This window comes from Microtus pennsylvanicus, chromosome 14, assembly GCF_037038515.1.
Source record: "Microtus pennsylvanicus isolate mMicPen1 chromosome 14, mMicPen1.hap1, whole genome shotgun sequence".
Classification (NCBI taxonomy): Eukaryota; Metazoa; Chordata; class Mammalia; order Rodentia; family Cricetidae; genus Microtus; species Microtus pennsylvanicus.
Genome location: NC_134592.1, coordinates 17,842,160 through 17,861,396, shown reverse-complemented (window position 1 = coordinate 17,861,396; position 19,237 = coordinate 17,842,160). Strand labels below are relative to the sequence as shown.

Genomic DNA, 19,237 nt, shown 5'->3' with positions numbered 1-19,237 from the left:
TGAAAGGGCTTGGGGCCACAGGGAGAAAGAGCGGGCCAGGGTAGAGAGAGCTCCTGGGTCCCCTGGCAGCCCAAGAGCAGAGAAGATTCCAGAAAACCCTTGTTGCTGTTGTTGTTATTGTTGTTGTTGAGACAGGGTTTCCTTTGTGGAGGTTCTGGCTGGCCTGGAACTATCTAGACCTGGAACTAGTAGGCCTGGCTAGCCTCAAACTCAAGAGATCCACCTGTCTCCCTTCCAACAGCTGGGATTAAAGGCTTGCACACAGGGCATTCATTATAAAGCATAGTTTCCCTGAGATGGTCTTTGGATGCAGCGCGCCCTCTGCTGGTAAGTATCTGAACAGCAGGAACCTGTCAGACACCAGGACAACATAGTCCCCCACAGAACACCTCTGGACAGCAGTAAGGCTGGGGTTTACTTAGGATACCAGATTATCGTCTGAGGTAATTTTACCCAAATTACATTTAAAGGAGTGCATGCAATAAAAATATCAAAATTCTTTAACCCAAAACATACAACTTATGGACATTAATGTAACAATGTATGGTGTTAAAGTACACGCATGCATTGTGTGAGGCTTGAAGGCATGCAAGAGCACCCATTTCTTTCGCTGTTAGTCATTTCTACATGGTTAAATGTTGAGACCTTTTGGAGTAGCTTTCCGAAATACACAGTTCATTCTTCAAAGTGAGGCAGAGCACTTTTCTCTCATGTATGAGGCTCTGGGTTTGAGACCCAGATGAAGAAAAAGTAGCCTTGATAAAGACATTTCAGTGGTTTCTATCAACGCCTGCTATTTAAAGTCAGGACCACCCAACCACGGCCATACATTCTTCATCCTGATTCATTTTCTCTGTTGAATTTATTATCAAATGGCATGCTATATATTTTATTTGTTTGCTTGTTTATTATAAAATCAATTAGGGAAAAAAATTTTCTGCCTGCTCATTAATGTATTCTCACCTGCCCCCAGGAAAACCTGGAGTATCAGGAATGCCTGTTCTTTGAGTGTGCTGGCCTCTTAGGACCGACCCCTCCTGTCCTGTCGTTTATATTATGGTTACATTCCTAGACATCCCAGGCAGCGCTGGCCTTGCTCTCAGCAATGGCCTGTCTTGTACACCACATTCAATACAGACCAGAGCTCCTTAACCTTTCCTGTTGGCTGTCTTATTTTCCTCTGAGACAAGGCCTATGTAGCCCTGGCTAGCCTGAAACTTGGAGACCAGGCTGACCTCCAACTCACAGAACTCTGTCTGCCTATTTTTAAAAAAAGTCCTTGTTTATCCATTTTTCAGTGGGGTTCCAACTGGCCTCCAGCTCACAATCCTCTGGCCTCTATGATTCGATTATAGGTGCATGTCATTGCCATGGCCGAGTTCATCTTTAACTCAGGACTTCAACTTTAATCACCAAAGTAAGGGGATGCAAGGGGAACTCCAGATTTCTTTCCTGTGTGCTAACGAGGCCATATCCTCTTAAATGTTATATGTGTATGTGTATGTATGTATGTATATACACACATATATGTATATAGAGTACACTATATGTATATAATGTGTGCATATTATGTATATAATTATATAGACATATATGTATATACTATGTGTGTATCTATTATACTATATATATTATTTATGTAATTTTGTGGAGTAACCTATTCCCGTGTCCAGATTAGGTCCTTTTGTTCTACCTAGACAGAAATCACACATAGACAAGAAGTGCTTTAAGTATTTGCTAGCTCTGGCAGCTTTGGCTTCCCTTGGTCCTCCGCAGTGGGCAGCAGCCCTGGGCGTCCCAGCAGACAGGTGGCGGCGGCGGCAGGTGGTGCCCTCTAGTGTTCAGATTCTGCTATAGTTCTTGGATAATGAGTTCCTTAGCTCTACCAGCAGCGTCATAGTTCTCCTGTCCCAGGGACGTCAGAAACCCCACAGCCTTTGGCTGCAGCTGCCATGGCAACATCCAAGTGAGCCTGCATACTGGGGCTCAGCAGCTGACAGCACCCCGTGTTAGTACTGTTCTGGAGTAGACCTCAGAAACCAGGGTCCCTTAGTACTTAACACCAGCCACTCTTAAAGCTGGGGTCTCTGAGACTTTTGGCCCTGAGCACGTGACAGCTCTCTGGAATTTCCCTAGCAGCCAGTAGCTGTAGCTCCCTTCACTGTCCCTGCAAGCCTTTCACAGCCTCAGCTCTCCACTCCCTGCCGTCTCATGGCTCCTGTCGTTCTTCAGTCAGACTATTCAGTGGCCACCTACCGATTGCTCAGCTGTCAATGACACAATCTAAGCTGCGGCTGCCATTGTGGGGTTTCTGCCTTTGCCTTCACCACAACTCTGCTGTTTCTACCGCTTCTTCCTTTGGTTACCAGTTTGTCTCCAGCCCCTCAAGGGCACATTTAACTTCCTTCCTTTACCACTAAAGCAGGCAAGAAAAGACCACTCAAAGGAAGACTTTTATTGAGCCTAATGTTACAACATCCTGGGCAGCAGCACAGGGGAATGTGGACGAGTCAACTCAATGAGCAAGTTTGGAGTAGCCGGTATGCATAGGCAGAGAAGGAGATTAGATCATCAGAATACACCTCGTGTGCTGTTGAAGACTTGTGTTGGCAGCAATCACCTTGCCTCTTTAACGTTCCTCTTACAGCAGCCCTTCTGCTAGACCATCAGGGAAAATGAGCCCCCACTGGCCTAGGTAGAAGTGTCATCTGGAGTTCATAGAGGTAATAGCAAAAAGTCAGGTACAAAGCATTTGAAACAACCATGGCAATCAACTGTAACTGTGTATCGTTTTCTCAAGGTGTCTGTGGAGTATTCAAAACACCCAAGATGCTGCTCTTTGGCTAACAGTCCTTTTGGTCAAAGCAGCCAGGTCACCAAGACAGAGTCCAAAGGCTGCTAATTGGGGAGTCAGATTTTCTCTCCCCCAAACTCTCTCCTCATTTAGGAAAAGGAACATAAGGAACACTTACATTAAGAACTTGAAGAACTTTTCATTAACACTAATAGCACCAATTAATAGTAACGCTTAACACCTGGCCAGGGTCCCAAGCTGGGTGGGTGTCCCTCCCCAGTCTCACTGGGACTCTGTCCATTTTCAGTGTCCTCACTCTCTACTTTGCATGTGTGAGTTTACGTACCCATGCTTGCAGGTCCCCTCGATGTCCAAAGAGGGCATGGGATCCCCTGGAATTGGAGTTACGGGAAGCCGTGAGCCACCCAATTATAAGTGTTGGAACTAACCTCTTAAGAACGGCAGGTGTTCCTCACCTTTGAGCCACCTCTCCAGCCCTAATGTCCTGCTTTCTTCTCTGCAGCCAGTGCAGGGACAGTGTCAAGAACGAGTTTCTCCAGTCCAGACATGAGGCTATGGAAGAGGGTCCTTAACAACTGTGATAAAGACGCTGAAGTGTGGCTCTTTGCAGCTGATTGCTTCTGGCAGTGGTGGGGAAGGACTCGGTGTCCTTTAAGGAGCTGGCCACTGGGAGTTTGACCGTGCTCCGGTGAGTATGCGGGCAACACAAATTGGACGAGGTGTGTTGGGGGAGGGACAAGGATGGGAGGGTGGACCTGGGAGGAACAGGACCCAAAGGGATCAGGATTCATGTATGAAATTCCCAAACAATTACTAAAAACATTATGTTGCCAGGGGAGGGGAAGAATGTATTTCTTCTCTGAAAATTTTCATTATAAAACACCCTGGTCTCTTAGGACTTAGGTCTAGAATTCAGTTTTCCAAATGTTCTCTGCTCATGCTCTTGGTGGCTTAGAGACTTTCCTTCTAGAACATACTCTTTTGTTTTTGGCTGCGATTACACAAGGCAAGGTCTTGGGTACCTGTTAATGGAAATTTCTGTAGAAAGGGTAGTTGATATTTTCATGATGTCACCATGGATACATCGATAATAAACGTTCCCAATACTGATAGATGAATAATTTTTTAATGTCTTTAAAGATTTATGAGTGTTTGCATTTATTACAAGCGCCATGTGTCTGCAGCGCATAATGAGGCCAGAAGGGGGCGACAGATCCCACAGCACTGGAGTTACAGAGGGTTCTCGGCTGCCACCTGAGTCCCCAGCTTACCACTGCTGAGCCCTCTCTCCAGCCCCTCAAAGATATTTTTTAACACAGTATTTGCCAGTGTCATCATCACTTGTGGGGGGGGGGGGGAGGCGGATCTCGCAAGTTTAGATAACTTTAGCATTTTCAGGAGATTTAGCAAATTCCAGAAACTAAAGAAGAACTTAAATGCTGTGCACAAATCAACTTTACCATTCCTGTTCTTGGGGCTAAAACTTCTTTCCGGTTATAATTTTTGCATAATTTTTTTTGAATTTTCAAAATTGCCCAAAGACAACCAAGATCATCGTCTTAAGTTACTGGCAATAGCCCAACAGTAGCTATTTAGAATTCCCTCAAGTAAACTATTTTTAAGTTCAGCCCCCAAGCGTTTAACCAATCCCGGTACCAAACTGGGACGAGCCCTTCGCTCGCAACTGCGCCTGCGAAGGAGTTGGTCCTTATAGGCTTCCGTAGTTTTTCTTAGTCACTTCCGCTTCTGACGGGGTCGTTTTTGGTGGATGCACTTCCGGCGGTGGCGGCTCGGACGACTGGGGAAAGATGGTGAGTGACTAAGGGATTCGGCCGGTGGTCGCGGGCACCGAAGGCGGGAGGACGAGACGACGGGGCCCACGCTTGGGCCCCTCGACGGACGGAGGGACGTGGGGCGGGGCGGAGCGCTGCGTGCTCCCCAGTGGACGCGGGCGGAACGGACGGCGCCCCGCGGAATCCCGGGGATGGACCTGCTGGGAGCCCAGCGGGGCAGCCTGGCCGACGCCGGGTGACACTGACTGAACCCCGGAACCAGCGTCGAATTAACCCGCCGACGACTCGGCGCTCTCCGGTTTGTTTTGTCGAGCCGGAGTCCGGTCTAGGCGGCGAGGGTAACGGGCGAGCACGATTGACGACGTCGCCGCCTCTATGGCGCTTCCATTCTAGTGGAGGGAGACAGTAAACACGTCGGGGAGCAGGATCGGGCAGGGCCGGGCCAGCCAGCGGTGTGGGCTGTGTTGTGAGAAGTGGCTGTTTTTTGTTGGGTGTCAGCGAAGGACCCCCGAGGGTGTGAAATCTGAGCAGAGGCCTAGATTGAGGGAGTGGGGGAGTAATTCGTGCTAATATCTGAGCGAAGCAGGGGCCGGGCAGAAGGATCAGAAGATGCCGAGAACTTGAGACAGCCTTGAGGTCAGCCTGAGCTGCAAAGGCCAGAACACACAAAGGTCCTGGAAAGAATTCTGAACGTGCGACGGACATTTTCCCGTAGTTCTTATTTTTTAAAACAGCCCCGTTTTAGTGAGGAAACTGAAGTGCAGTCAAATGGCCATTGGTGGAACACAGGTCCTGTCTTTTCTAGAGCAGTTAAGAAACACCCTAGAGTGATTTCTGCCTTTCTATCTAACAAGCTTTGTGACAGTGTGCAAGTCCTTTAACCTCTCTGGACCTTAGTCTCTTTATATGGGGAAGGGGTTAAGAGCACTTGCTGCACTTCCAGAGGACCCAGGTTCTGTCCCCAGAACCCGTGCCAGGATGCTCACAACTGCCAGTAACCCCAGCTCCAGGAAATCTAACACCATCTTCTGGTATGCCGGGACCCCCCCCCCCAACACACACACACACACTTTTAAGAAATCTTCTTAAAATCAAATGAGATAATAATCCAAGAATGCTTAGCACTCTGCCAAGCATATTTAGCTGAGCTTTATTAAAGGTGTAGCTCTTCTTTGAGACTGAGAGACATGTAAGATGTCCCAGAGGTGAGGGAAATGTCATCCATTGGAGCCGGACTGGAAAGGTTTGAGGTGAGCCTGGGACTGCTAGGTGTAGCCAGGTAGACGAAGGCTAGGCATGCTGAGCTAAGGACATTACAGAGCAACTCGTGGCTTTGAGGAGGACTGGCAGATTAGCTAATTGCTGCCGGTTGGTTTTGCTTTTATGGGCTTTTGGGGGGCCCATCACCCAGCCCCCAAATAAATCACACTCGGGCACTTATTCTTGGTTCCGAATGTCTGCCCAGCCTTAGCTTGCATTTTTTTGTTTTGTTTTAGTTAGTTAGTTTGCTTTCCAGCTTTTCTTAACTTAAATTACCCCATCTGTCTTTCGCCTCGGGACTTTTATGTTTCTCTATTCCTGTATACCTTTTCTTTTCTTCTTACTCCGTGGCTGGCTGTGTAACTGGGTGGCTGGCCCCTGAAGTCCTCCTGTTTTCTCTCTCTTTCCCAGATCTCTCTCACCCAGATTTCTCCTCATATTTATCTCTCTGCCTGCCAGCCCCTCCTGTTCCTCTTTCCTGCCTCGCTAAAGGCCATTCAGCTCTTTATTAGACCATCAGGTGTTTTAGACAGGCAGAGTAACACAGCTTCACAGAGTTAAACAAATGCAACATAAAATACCTCAGAATAATATTCCCCAACAAACTGATTATTTTCAAGGGTGCTAGCTCTCTCTTGGCATGAACAGGAAGAGAATGGGGGTGGGGTGGAGAGAGAGAAGTGTGAGGAATGCGACCAGGTTGGCTTTGGACCAACACCCGTGAAGCCACAGTGGCAGTTAGACTCCTGACCCAGTAGTCTATCGCTGGAACTTAATTCCTAGAAGTACTGAGGGCATATTTGCTGTATTCATCTTCAGCGGTAGGGGAAGGGGCTAGTGTCATCCACTTAAGGACACCAAAGCTCAGTGGAGAAACCTGACTTAACCACAGCCACAGTCTGTCATGATGGGGCCAGAATTCAGATTCCACAGACAACGCTTTCAGGCTTGGACCTATCTTGGGATTGTGTTGAATTAATGGCCATGAAGGAAAAATAGCTAGCACAAAGTTGGGCCCGTAATAGACACCTCTCAGGCTCTGGTGGCCCAGTCATGAGCAAAGTTCCCTAGAAAGCAAGGAAATGTTAAAGGCTCTGACTTGTACATCCTATTTCAGCAGAACTGTCTTCCAGAGTCTCTTTTCAGCCCTTAACTACAGTCAGAGTAAAACACAAAGATTTAAGAACCTTGAGTGTGGTGGGATATGTTTGACATTAATTCTACTCAGTAACCCTGTGTCTTGATAATGAAACTGCCAGTTTATTAGTTAGTGGTGCCTGCCTGGGGTTGGTTGGGGCCTGAATGGCTTCTCTGGTCAGTAACTTCATTGTTACTCATCTTTTTTGTTTTTTGAGACAGGGTTTCTCCGTAGTTTTTGGTTCCTGTTCTGGAACTAGCTCTTGTAGACCAGGCTGGCCTCGAACTCATGGAGATCCGCCTGCCTCTGCCTCCCGAGTGCTGCGATTAAAGGTGTGCGCCACCACCGCCCGGCTGTTACTCATCTTTAAAACACCAGCATTGGGCTGATGAGATAGCATTTGACGTCAGGCCTGACAACTGGAGTTTTATCTCTGGGACCCACAAGTCCTCTGGCTTCCACACGTGTGCTCTGGCTTCCACACGTGTGCTCTGGCTTCCACACGTGTGCTCTGGCTCACACACGTGTGCTCTGGCTCCCACACGTGTGCTCTGGCTTCCACACGTGTGCTCTGGCTTCCACATGTGTGCTCTGGCTTCCACCTGTGTGCTCTGGCTTCCACACGTGTGCTCTGGCTTCCACCTGTGTGCTCTGGCTTCCACATGTGTGCTGTGGCTTCCACACGTGTGCTGTGGCATCCACACGTGTGCTCTGGCTTCCACACGTGTGCTCTGGCTTCCACACGTGTGCTCTGGCTCCCACACGTGTGCTCTGGCTTCCACACGTGTGCTCTGGCTTCCACACGTGTGCTCTGGCTTCCACACGTGTGCTCTGGCTCCCACCTGTGTGCTCTGGCTTCCACACGTGTGCTGTGGCTTCCACACGTGTGCTGTGGCATCCACACGTGTGCTCTGGCTTCCACACGTGTGCTCTGGCTTCCACACGTGTGCTGTGGCATCCACACGTGTGCTCTGGCTTCCACACGTGTGCTGTGGCATCCACACGTGTGCTGTGGCATCCACACGTGTGCTCTGGCTTCCACACGTGTGCTCTGGCTCCCACCTGTGTGCTCTGGCTTCCACACCTGTGCTCTGGCTCCCACACCTGTGCTCTGGCTCCCACACCTGTGCTCTGACTCCCACCTGTGTGCTCTGGCATGCACACACTCACCCACATGTGCACTGACATGTAAAGTACCTCAGTTTGAATCATTGCCCTGTGTTAAGCAGTTTTCAAATCAGAAATCCCAGTGAGCTTTTCATGCGTTAAGTAACGCCTTCAGGTGAGAGCTTTTCAGGCGGGGAAGAGAAAGTTGTGTAGGAGCCAGGCTGTTGTGACTGGAGCATGGTAGTTGCTGTTGAAAGTCTTCTGGAGAGATAAGTGGCTGCGGAGTATGTGCGACAGCATTCCTGAAGTCTGAGATGGAGTTTATATTAGAGAATGTCCTGGTTCAGAGTAGTGGTCCCTGACTGTCAGCCTCCTTAGTGACAGCTACATCATAGAATGGTTCGGTTCTGAGAGTTGTGTTATTTGCGGAATCTCTCCACACTGAGGGCATACCTGAGCTGCAAGCACATGGGTTTCCAAGTGTCACAATGGGAGTGCTGTGTTTTAGAATCATAGTAGCAGTAGGGTGTTCTTATGAAGTGACTGTATTCTGAATTTCTGCTTTCTTCTCTTTTTTTCTAAACAGGGTCAGAGTCAGAGTGGTGGCCATGGTCCTGGGGGTGGCAAGAAGGATGACAAGGTAAGAAAGAAGATACTTACGTGATCTGATCATGCTGTGGAAGCTGCCATTAGGTCTCAGTGAGTTCTAGAGCCATAAACTTTAAAAATCAAAGTGATGTGGTAGTTATTTCAGTAACCCAGAATACAGATGGAGCAGCTGCTTCCTGTTTCTGAGAAGCGTATTAGCCTGAGGTAATGGTTTCTAAAGTGTGAACATCGTGGAAGGTTTAAAACATTAGATTGCCTGAGTGTGAGAAGGGCCTCACCTGAGTGTGTAACAGGCTTAGTGTGAGAAGAGCCTCACCGTACTCAGACTTGAGGCAAGTAACTCAGTGCTGACCTCTCTCTACTTCTGGAAAACTTCGGAGTCTCTGCCATCTTTCTAAAGAGATCACATTTGCTCAGTGCAGCTAAACCTTGGAGTGCAGGAATGTGTGATCTGCTTTTTAAAAGACAGTGATTTTACAGAGTCAGCGGGTTGTGTTCATACATGTCACAGTAATCAAAGAGGCCATCAGTGTAAGGTATGGGGGTGACAGGGATTGGAGGGATGAAAGAGAAGGGGAAAATAATATAATTTATTTTTTTAAAAGTATTAATAAAAAGGACAATTATTTTAAATATCCTAAAAGATGGGAACATTTTTACCCCTACAGATAGATTGTAATGATACAGAAATAAATGTGCATTTTATGATTTCCATGTGACTTCTCTTTCCTATTCTTCTAAAAACTCAAGGACAAGAAAAAGAAATATGAACCTCCTGTCCCAACTAGAGTGGGGAAAAAGAAGAAGAAAACAAAGGGACCAGATGCTGCCAGCAAACTGCCACTGGGTAAGGACCTTGTCCCCTGCTCTCTTCCCAACTCCCAGGAAACTACTCTGCATGTAGCACGGAATGTAAAGGGGAGGCAGGAAGTCTTGGGAGACTGAAGCATTAGTGTAGGCTATTTAACCCCATTCTACTTAGCTCATGTGGAGCCTTCCACTACGTTGATGTACAAGTTATATTTTTTCTTAAAACGCAATATTATATGAGTTTGTCTCATGCTAAGAGATCCCATTCATAGTGCACTGTGGTGCATGCCTTTAATCCCAGCACTCAGGAGGCAGAGACAAGCGGATAAGTCACTGAGGTCCAGACCAGCCAGGGCTACATAGAGACCCTTTTTCAAAAAAAAAAGAAAGAGAGAGAGAGAGAGAAATTCCATTCAATGTCTTTAAATAGCCAGCCCCACTGCAGTATTAAAAATGTAAATCATTTGTTGCTTTGTTAATTTTCATTATTTTACAGGGGGCACACGCACATGCTGCAGTGTGTGTGTAAAGGTCAGAGGACAACTTATGGGAGTTGGTTCTCTCCTGTCACTTTTCTGGGGGTGGAACTGAGGTCATTGCGCCTCACAGCAAGTGCCTTTACCCACAGCCTTTATTTTAATGGCCCTGTCTGTTGTGAGACACGGTCCCAGTTGTGCTGTCCAGGCTGTCCTTAGGTTCACCATCCCCTTGCCTTAGCTTCCTGGGGACTGGGATTAACTGTACCCCACAATTTAAAAACAGTTTAAATTACAAAACCAGTCCCAGAAACATTTTCATTCTGTAAAATGAAGTGTTACAATATCGAAATTTGGATCATGTCTGAACTTAAGTTTACTCTTTATTAGTTTGAGTTTTTTTTCTTTTTTTAAGATTTGTGTGTATGAGTATTTTACGTGCCTGTGTATATGTGCACTGTGTGTGTGCCGTGCACTGTGTGTGTGCCGAGCACTGTGTGAGCGGCCGTATGGACACTCAGAACTGAGCCCAGGTCCTCTGGAAAAGCAGCAAATGCTCCTAACTGCTAGCCATCTTTTCAGCTCCTTTATCACAGAGTATGTGTATGTGTGTGTGCATGCATGCACACTCAGACACAGTTGTGAGCGTGTGGAGGTCACACCACAGCCGACAGGACTCAGTTCTGTCCTTCCATTGTGAGTCTAAGGGACAGAGTCAGGCTTAGCAGGAAGCACTCTAACCACGGAGCCATGCTGCCAGCCCTGCACTTCAGGTTCTTACTGGCTTTCTGATGAGCATAAAGTAAACCTTGGCTGTAAATTTTTAGGTTCCTTAAATTAAGCCCTATGTTTTAATTCCAGTAACGCCTCACACTCAGTGCCGCCTGAAGCTGCTGAAGTTAGAGAGAATAAAAGACTATCTTCTCATGGAGGAAGAGTTCATCAGAAATCAGGAGCAGATGAAACCGTTGGAAGAAAAGCAAGAGGTGAGTGAAGAAGTTTCCACGACTGTCTTCTTTACCACGTGAGTGCGATTTAGAGGGCAGCAGGTGGGATTCACGTAGTTGAACTGGCAGGCCTCTTACTGGCTAGCTTTTAAAAACATCAGTGGCTCTGGGCCAGGGAGGTGGCACAGCAGGTAAGAGCACTGACTGTGCACCCTGGAAACCAGGTTACCCTTGTGAAGAGGCAAAAGTCCAAGAGAAGCGGCATCTGTAGTTCTGGCACCCTACAGCAAGCTAGGCAGCAGAGGCTAGAGAACCACCCAGAGCCCTCTGGGGCCATGTGCGCGCGCACAGATGTACATCCACAGAACAGGAACGAATCCATGAAGAAGCAAGCTCTGCTGCTTTGTGACTAGCAGACAAACGGATCGTCTGCCCTGAGAGCTAATGTGCTTTTTCTTCCTGGTTTACTGTGTAGGAGGAAAGATCGAAAGTGGATGATCTCAGGGGTACTCCCATGTCTGTAGGAACCTTGGAAGAGATCATTGATGATAATCACGCCATTGTGTCCACATCTGTGGGCTCAGAACACTACGTCAGCATCCTGTCATTTGTGGACAAGGATCTGCTGGAGCCAGGCTGTTCAGTCCTGCTCAACCACAAGGTGCATGCCGTGATAGGGGTGCTAATGGATGACACCGATCCCCTGGTCACAGTGATGAAGGTGGAAAAGGCCCCCCAGGAGACCTATGCAGATATTGGGGGCCTGGACAACCAAATCCAGGAAATTAAGGTATGGCAGGGACCAGCTCTGGGTTTCCAGACTTCTTGGTTTCTTATAGCTGTCGTGTCTAGGATGCTTTGGAGTTGTTTTGCATATTTGTTTTTCTTGATAGACTCATTCCAGCTGTGAATCTATGAGTTCTTTACGGTTAGGAACTGACCTCACAGTAAACTGATAGTCCCGCAGCATTTTAACACTTTGCATATTTAGTGTTGTTTTGTGTGAGGGCGTGATGTTCCTAGGTGTGCTGACGTGTGCTGTTGTATAGAGGTGTGTGTACTTACACAGGCTCGCACAGGTACTGGCACCTAGGACATAATCCTGTGCCTGTGTGGTCTTGGAACCTGGGGAGAGGTGGTTATCCCGTGACTGTGGGCCAGCTCTCTGCTTGCTTTCCCTAGGGAAGTCAGTCAGGGCTCCACAGATGTCCACTGCTGACCTCTCAAATAGCTGAGCTGAGCACATAAGGTAATACCCTAGGTGGGAACAGCCGTCAGGATGTCTTTCCAGGTTCTAGCTGTAGTTTAATCGAAAAGGGTGAGTTTTGACTTTCTTCAGTCTTAACTTTGCTCCGGAATGACTTAAATAATGCTTAAGGCTAACTTCTGGGAAAGAAAAACGGAAGCAGCATGGCTCAGAAAGGGAGGCAATAAAACCTTCAATGAGATGCATGTCCTTCTCAGCATGCCTAGCCCAAGTGGCAGTCAGGTGCGTTCCTTTCAGAAGAGTGGAGCCCTACTTATTTTCGTGGAAAGCAAGATATTTTCATGTCAAATCGTGCTAATAACTTCAGTTAGACTTTGATTTTTACCAAATGTTTCTTCTCTTTAGGAATCTGTGGAGCTTCCTCTTACCCATCCTGAGTATTATGAGGAGATGGGAATAAAGCCCCCTAAGGGGGTCATTCTCTATGGTCCGCCAGGAACAGGTATGCCATGCTAGACACTAGGCACATCACTTATCTCCAGCAGCACTGGCAAGATAGACGACACCACAGTTCCTTAGTTTAACTCTGCAGCTGGTAGGGGGGAGAGGTGGAACATTCTGCTTAGCATGCAGAATACCACAGGTTCTGGCCAGCAAACCAGTACCACCCCTTACACACAACATAAACAAGTTCTCAGCCTTGATAGACCGTGCTCGTCCCTGCCTCAAAGGCATGCACACATTGGAACATGGCCAAACATCAGACCTGCAGTGGAGATGGCGCTCAGTTATTCCAGGGTGTTTGGATCAGGTCTTTGTATACTGATGCAGCAGTACTAAGTAAGTATTTGTTGGATGATGATAAGCGTGCATACACATTTAATTCATTGCAGTCAGTTGTCCTAAGCTGTGGAGACCAATACTTAGCAGTTGCTTACTCTGCACATTAGAGCAAGAGTGGTCATTTGTTGAGAGAACTGGCGTTGAATTCTAACTGACCCTTGTTAACAACTACCAAGGGACTGAGAAGTCCCTTCCCCAGAAGCCTGAAGCTACAAGACACCACTCTGCTTCATCTCATGGCAAAGTAGCTACAGAGAGGCTGATGTTGAGCTCAGGGCCACAGAGCACTGAGCTGGTGCAGGGCTGCAGCTGCAGTGCTGAACCCTGACCCACCAGCATGTAATGGTGAGATGTGGACACTGCGGTCATGAGTGGGCAGGCCGGAGGGGGGTGGAGGATGTTGGTGATTCCCTGTAACCTGGCAGGTTTCCTTGGCTGCTTCTGGACACTAAGATCTCATCCTCTCGAAAGGCCCTACCCTGTCTGTACTGTCCTGTTTGGTCTCCTAGGACTTCTCACCTGCCGTTCTCCCCGTGACCAAGGAGAGCATCATCACCACATGTCACAAAGCCTGGCCCTCAGTCATTGTCCAGGAGCTTAAGGGTACCAATTCTGCCTCAGCATCTGAGCCAACAGCCAGCCCTCCTCACTCACTTTCAAAAGGCCATGGTCTTAACAGCTCTACAAGCCTTGAACTGAGCACTCTGGTGACTGGTCTTGGGAGCTGGGACCAGCATCCACGTTGCTTAGAGCTCCCAAAGTGGATTCAGTGTACACGGTCAACCAAGGTTGAGAACTGTGTGTGTGTGTGTGTGTGTGTGTGTGTGTGTGTGTGTGTGTGTGTGTGTGTGTGTCCGTGTCCTGAAAGAAAAATAGCAGGGACTAGAAACACTGGAAGCACTATTTGAAATCCATCGAGGACCTGTCCTCCTCCCCCCTCCTTGGGAAAGACATACCACAGACCTCACATCTGTGGGCTCCACTGACTGGTCTTCTAGTATTTTGGCCACTCACAAGCTCCCCCAGTACTGCCTTCCTGTGGCCTGTGCTGGAAGCTGCTTTGTGTCCCAGGGTCAGGCCTAGGATTCCCAGAGTATTTTATCACTGATGGTTTCATCAGAGTTTATTTGGTCTTTAATACTGGGTTGGATGGGTCAAATTTTTTTTTGTTTGTTTGTTTATTTGTTTATTAATTTTGACATAGGGCCTCATAAAGGCCAAGCTGGCTTTGAAGTCACTGTATGGCTCAGGATGACATTCAACTTCTAATCCTCCTGCCTCTACCTCCCAAATGCCAGATTCTAGGCCTTTACCACCATGTCTGGTTGTGTTAAATTTATATACAACTTAGAAGGGACCCGGGCAAAAGCTCCCTTTCAGAAACAAACAGACTCTTGTATTACTGTGCAGAGCTGTTCCTTCTGTAGGTAATTATCGTGGTTGTTTAGGGCCGTGGCTCTCAGCTTTCCTAGTGCTGCAACCCTTAATGCAGTTTCTCATGTTGTGATGACCCCCAACCGTAAAACTATTTTGTTCCTACGTCATATCTTTAATTTTGCTACTGTTAAGAATTGTAATGTAAACATCTGCTATGCAGGACAGCCAGTGTGTAACCCATGGCGAGCCACTGCTTTAGTGGTGTACAGATAATCGAGTAGGGCACAGAAACGCTCGGTGATAAAGGTTCCTGCTGCACAAGCCTGGCAGCCAGAGTGTGGTCATCAGAACCCATGTGAAGGTGGAAGAAGGGATGGCCTCTGCAAAGCTGTCCTCCCTCCACATGTGGTCCACACACACAACACACACAGTTTAAATGTGAAAAAAAATAACCAAGTAAAAGGTATTTGCTGACATTATCATGACTTTCAGGAGCGTTCAAAGTAGTCACAGTATGGAGTTAGATTGGGAGAGCAGAGCACCAGACAGCTGCTGGGGTGTGTGTCTGTCCATTAGGGTGAGGGTTCTTAGCAGCACTTACATGGCTTTCTCCTTTGCTCTACTCTTTTTTCTAAAATAGGTAAAACGTTACTGGCCAAAGCCGTAGCTAACCAAACCTCGGCCACTTTCTTGAGAGTGGTTGGCTCAGAGCTTATTCAGAAGTACCTAGGCGACGGGCCCAAGCTCGTCCGGGAGCTGTTCCGAGTTGCTGAAGAACATGCACCGTCCATTGTGTTTATTGATGAAATTGATGCCATTGGGACCAAAAGGTAAACTCGCCCTTGAACTGTTGAGATGAACAGTGCTAGGCCTTCCTGTGTAGCGAGTCCTTGCTGTGCATGGCCTCTGTATACTTTGCTCTCTGACCTCCATGGGCCTAAACACCCACCCAGGCAGCGTCTGGAAACCATTGTGTCGTAGCACTTGGATGGAGCCAGTGCCATCCAGACTCCAGGGACTTGCTGTAATGATGGTAGTCTCTGCCCTCCATTAGTAGGTTGGGCCAACAGGGAGACAGGAAAAATGGTGGCAGTTGAGGCACAGAGTTGCTGTGCAGATATGTGATATGTAATAGTTGAAAAGTGTCTTCGTCTGTGCTGCTGCAATCAAAACACCACGGGGGCGGGAGGGAGTTAAAAAGGCAAACGCCGTGACGTCTAAGTCTAAAACCAGGATCTAGCATCAGTGTCTGCTCACAGCTGCTGTCCGGGATCATGCTTGTCCTCAGTCTTTCAACATTCAACAGAACAGCGGAGAAAGGGGCCTGTGCTGGCTCCCGCCAGCCCTTTTAGAAGGCATTAACCACTCATCCATTGCAGTGGCCATTGTTAGATGTAAACTTTAGAGGCAAGTCCTGACCAAAGCATGGGAGCTGATGCTGTTTTGCCAGAGTGATAGGAAGTGGCCTTCGGGCCGAGAAAAGAACATTGAGTTCCATGCTGTATGTTCGCTGTACCTGTTCTTGTAACAGAATGGCTGGGTCTTCAATTCTCTTTTTTCCAAAGATATGATTCAAATTCTGGAGGTGAGAGAGAAATTCAGCGAACAATGTTGGAGCTGCTGAACCAGCTGGATGGATTTGATTCGAGGGGAGATGTAAAAGTCATCATGGCCACAAACCGAATAGAAACTTTGGATCCAGCACTTATCAGACCAGGTCAAATTTTGCTGTTTTTTTTTTCTCCCTTGTGGAAAATTAATGGGTTTGTGATTGAAATGTGCTTTGGGGGTAAGGGGTGTTATACCATGGTACACCATAATTTACAAAAAACACTTCTCCTTGATTGGAGAGATGGCCTAATCAGAAAAATGCCTGCCAATCAGCAGGAGGGCCTGATTTGGTCTGCAGAACCACATATAAAGGTGGATGGTTTACAACTGTGACCCCCACGCTGGGGAGGTGGAGACAGATAGTGGGCTCACTGGCCAGCCTCCTTGCCTAGCAAGCTACTTTTGGCAAGCTCCAAGTGAGAGCCCCTAATCTCAGAAAACAAGTGATAGGTGCCCGAAGTTGTCCTCTCCACATGGACACACACGAGTTCCAGTCTGTCTCCTGGAGATCCTGGCTAGGAGGGGGACGCTCTGCAGCTTGGCCCTTCGCAGTCTAGGTTTGCACTGTTCGCGTTTTCCTTCCCAAACTCAGAATTTCTCGCCCCAAGCACTTGCTTTCATCCCTAAAGAAAAGAGTACTAGGAGTGGCTTATCTACATTCAGGGGGCTCTGGAAGCCAGGTGTGCTGTTAGCTTTTGTAATGTTTCTAAGGTGGGGCACTAATGCCATTCGAGATGTCCCTGTGTTTATTCCTGAAGGTATCAAATCAGGGGGTTCAAGTGGGGTGAATTCAGATGCAGTTGTTCAGGAAGCATAGGAGTAAATGTTGGGGTATCACTCCCACATCATCGCCTGACGCCTGTGGGGTGGGCTGAGGCCTGATGGGAGCCAAGTCTGGGTCTGGATGGAAGCGGCTGAAAGCTCTGTACCTGCAGGCCGCATTGACAGGAAGATCGAGTTCCCCCTGCCTGACGAGAAGACCAAGAAGCGGATCTTTCAGATTCACACAAGCAGGATGACCCTGGCTGATGACGTAACCTTGGATGACTTGATCATGGCAAAGGATGACCTGTCTGGGGCCGACATTAAGGTGAGTACCTGGGTGGGCTTGCTTCTGGGAATTGGCCTGTTAGGAAAGACTGCAAACTCTAGGGGTGGATGCCTAGCTTTTACTATCACAGCCATTTGTGGATTTAATACTGCATCCGAATGGAAGATGTGCTTTTTATTAGAAGCCATTTAATACATTCCTCCATGAAGTAAATGACCCTGCTGCCCCTGTGAACCCACAAGGATCAGTCACTAACATTAAGCTTACCACCCACTGTTCCAGGCCTGAGTGACCTGATCTTTTAAGTGAGACTTCTCCTTTAGTCCTGTCAGGGAAGTGCATGCTGGGAAAGGTCACCCCAGAGCTGCAGAGGGTCCCTCACATTGTGTTCTTACTCCCACCTTGTATTGATGGACTACTTGATTTTACCTGTTGATTTTGTTGTAAATGAGTTAATAGCGGTTTTCCTGCTGCCCAGTCGTTCTGTCAAGGCCTGTGAGCAATGAATGTGGGGCAGAGTGGGCTCCTCTGTGGGTGCCTTGGTCAGGTAGAAGAGGCACACAGGTGCTTTTCTGGGCCAGTGCCTACACCGAGGGCATTCGCATCGGTCCTGCAGAAGTAGGGTAAATAGCTTAGTTTAGTGGGGTTTTTTTTTCATTAAAAAATACTTTTTAATTGTACTACATGAACTTTTCTTAAAATTTTTCAAGCATTCAGAAAAGTTGTGACACCAGCATGTGTATGCCTACATGCCCACCACCTGAATTTACATGGCTGACCTTTCCCATCCTCATACACTCTGATGGCCATTTCCACAACAGCTTTCAGTGCCAGGATTGTGGAATTCTCACTTTGCTAGTTTGTTTGTTTAGGAATGGGGGGGGGTTGTTTTAAATTTTTAGTTATGTCGGGGAGGAATGTGCTTAGGAACATAGGTACCTGCAGGAGCTACAAAGGGGCATCCAAGTACAGGGAGCTGGAGTTAGAGACAGTCGTGGGCCCCGAGCCATCTCCCCGGTGCCCGGGATTGTCTTAATGCATGCGTTCCAAGGGCTCTTGTTTGACTTTTTGGCAAGAAAACACATTAGGATGATTACTGTTGGCCAGCATAGCTAATGGGAATGTGTTTCAACTGTAATAGACATACACGCTACTCCCTGCCTTTGGCGTGTCACCTCCTCCACCTCCTAGAAGTCCTTTAATGAAAGTGAAGCTACGAGAATTTACCAAACCACAACAGCTGTCAGAACCTGAGCCACAGCTCAGAACCCCAGGTCCCTGGGCCAGTAGACTCCCTTAAAATCTTCCCAGTTTATACATCTTGGATTCTTTCAGAAATTATGATGCATGAGACATTTAAAAAAATAACCTGTTCCCAAATGAGCAACTTGTGTTTAGTCTGTCTTATACTTTTATTTCAAAATATGTCTCTGAATTCCAAAAGATAAAAATAAGCGTTTCAGGCTGAACATACTGTTCTTTTTTGGCTTGGTTTAGTTTGGTTTTTTGAGACAGGGTTTCTTTGTGTAGCCCTGGCTATCCTGGAACTGTAGATCAGACTGACCTGGGATTAACCTTGCATGCCCCACCATGCCTGGCTCATACTCTTCTTTCTTTCAGGCAATCTGTACAGAAGCTGGCCTGATGGCCCTGCGGGAACGCAGAATGAAAGTTACAAATGAAGACTTCAAAAAATCTAAAGAGAACGTTCTTTATAAAAAACAAGAAGGCACCCCTGAGGGGCTGTATCTCTAGTGACCCACAGTTCCTTCAGGGAAGTTAGTGAGTTCCCCGTACTCCCCAGGAGGATGGGAAGCTGCCCAAGGAATCCATTTCCCAGTGAGTTTGCTAGTAGACAGCCTGTCTTGAAGGATGCTGTGCAGGGTGCCCACCAGGTGTCTCCGTGTGCGGTCATCGTGTTGTGCTCTCTGCTCCCAATAAAGGGTTGTCTGGTTTGCTTTCTACTGCTGTGCCGAAGACCATGACCAAAACAACCTGGGGTGGGGGCAGGAGTTTATTTCATCTCAAGCTTACAGTCCAAATCAGGAACTGGAGACAGGACCTGAAACAAGCCCTGGAGGAGGCTGCTCCCTGGCTCAGTCTGCTTGCTTCTAGACCCAGGACCACCTGCCTAGGGATGGTACTGCTCATTGTGGGCTGAGCCCTCCCACATAAATTGTTTATGAAGAAAAT

The 19,237-nt window shown here is 47.7% G+C and overlaps 1 protein-coding gene across 2 annotated transcripts; it reads left to right on the top strand.

Moving 5' to 3' along the window:
- Positions 1-4,548: 4,548 nt before the first annotated feature.
- Positions 4,549-19,008, top strand: Psmc1 (proteasome 26S subunit, ATPase 1). 2 transcript variants are annotated; one of them, XM_075947523.1, is made up of 10 exons: positions 4,549-4,626; positions 8,700-8,753; positions 9,473-9,569; positions 10,870-10,994; positions 11,431-11,745; positions 12,568-12,664; positions 15,023-15,212; positions 15,948-16,099; positions 16,929-17,083; positions 18,665-19,008. In XM_075947523.1, the coding sequence occupies exons 1-10, from the start codon at positions 4,624-4,626 to the stop codon at positions 18,797-18,799; spliced, it is 1,323 nt and encodes a 440-aa protein (XP_075803638.1). In that variant the 5' UTR covers positions 4,549-4,623; the 3' UTR covers positions 18,800-19,008. The 2 variants fall into 2 exon arrangements, with proteins under 2 accessions (XP_075803638.1, XP_075803639.1); XM_075947524.1 differs by lacking the exon at positions 4,549-4,626 and adding an exon at positions 4,922-4,940.
- The last annotated feature ends 229 nt before the right edge of the window (positions 19,009-19,237 follow it).

Bases quoted from the DNA above. Each gene is read 5' to 3' on its own strand.
- Psmc1 (XM_075947523.1), top strand. The intron at 9,570-10,869 runs GTAAGGACCTTG...TTTTAATTCCAG, and splicing joins TGCCAGCAAACTGCCACTGG to TAACGCCTCACACTCAGTGC. The intron at 10,995-11,430 runs GTGAGTGAAGAA...TTTACTGTGTAG, and splicing joins CGTTGGAAGAAAAGCAAGAG to GAGGAAAGATCGAAAGTGGA.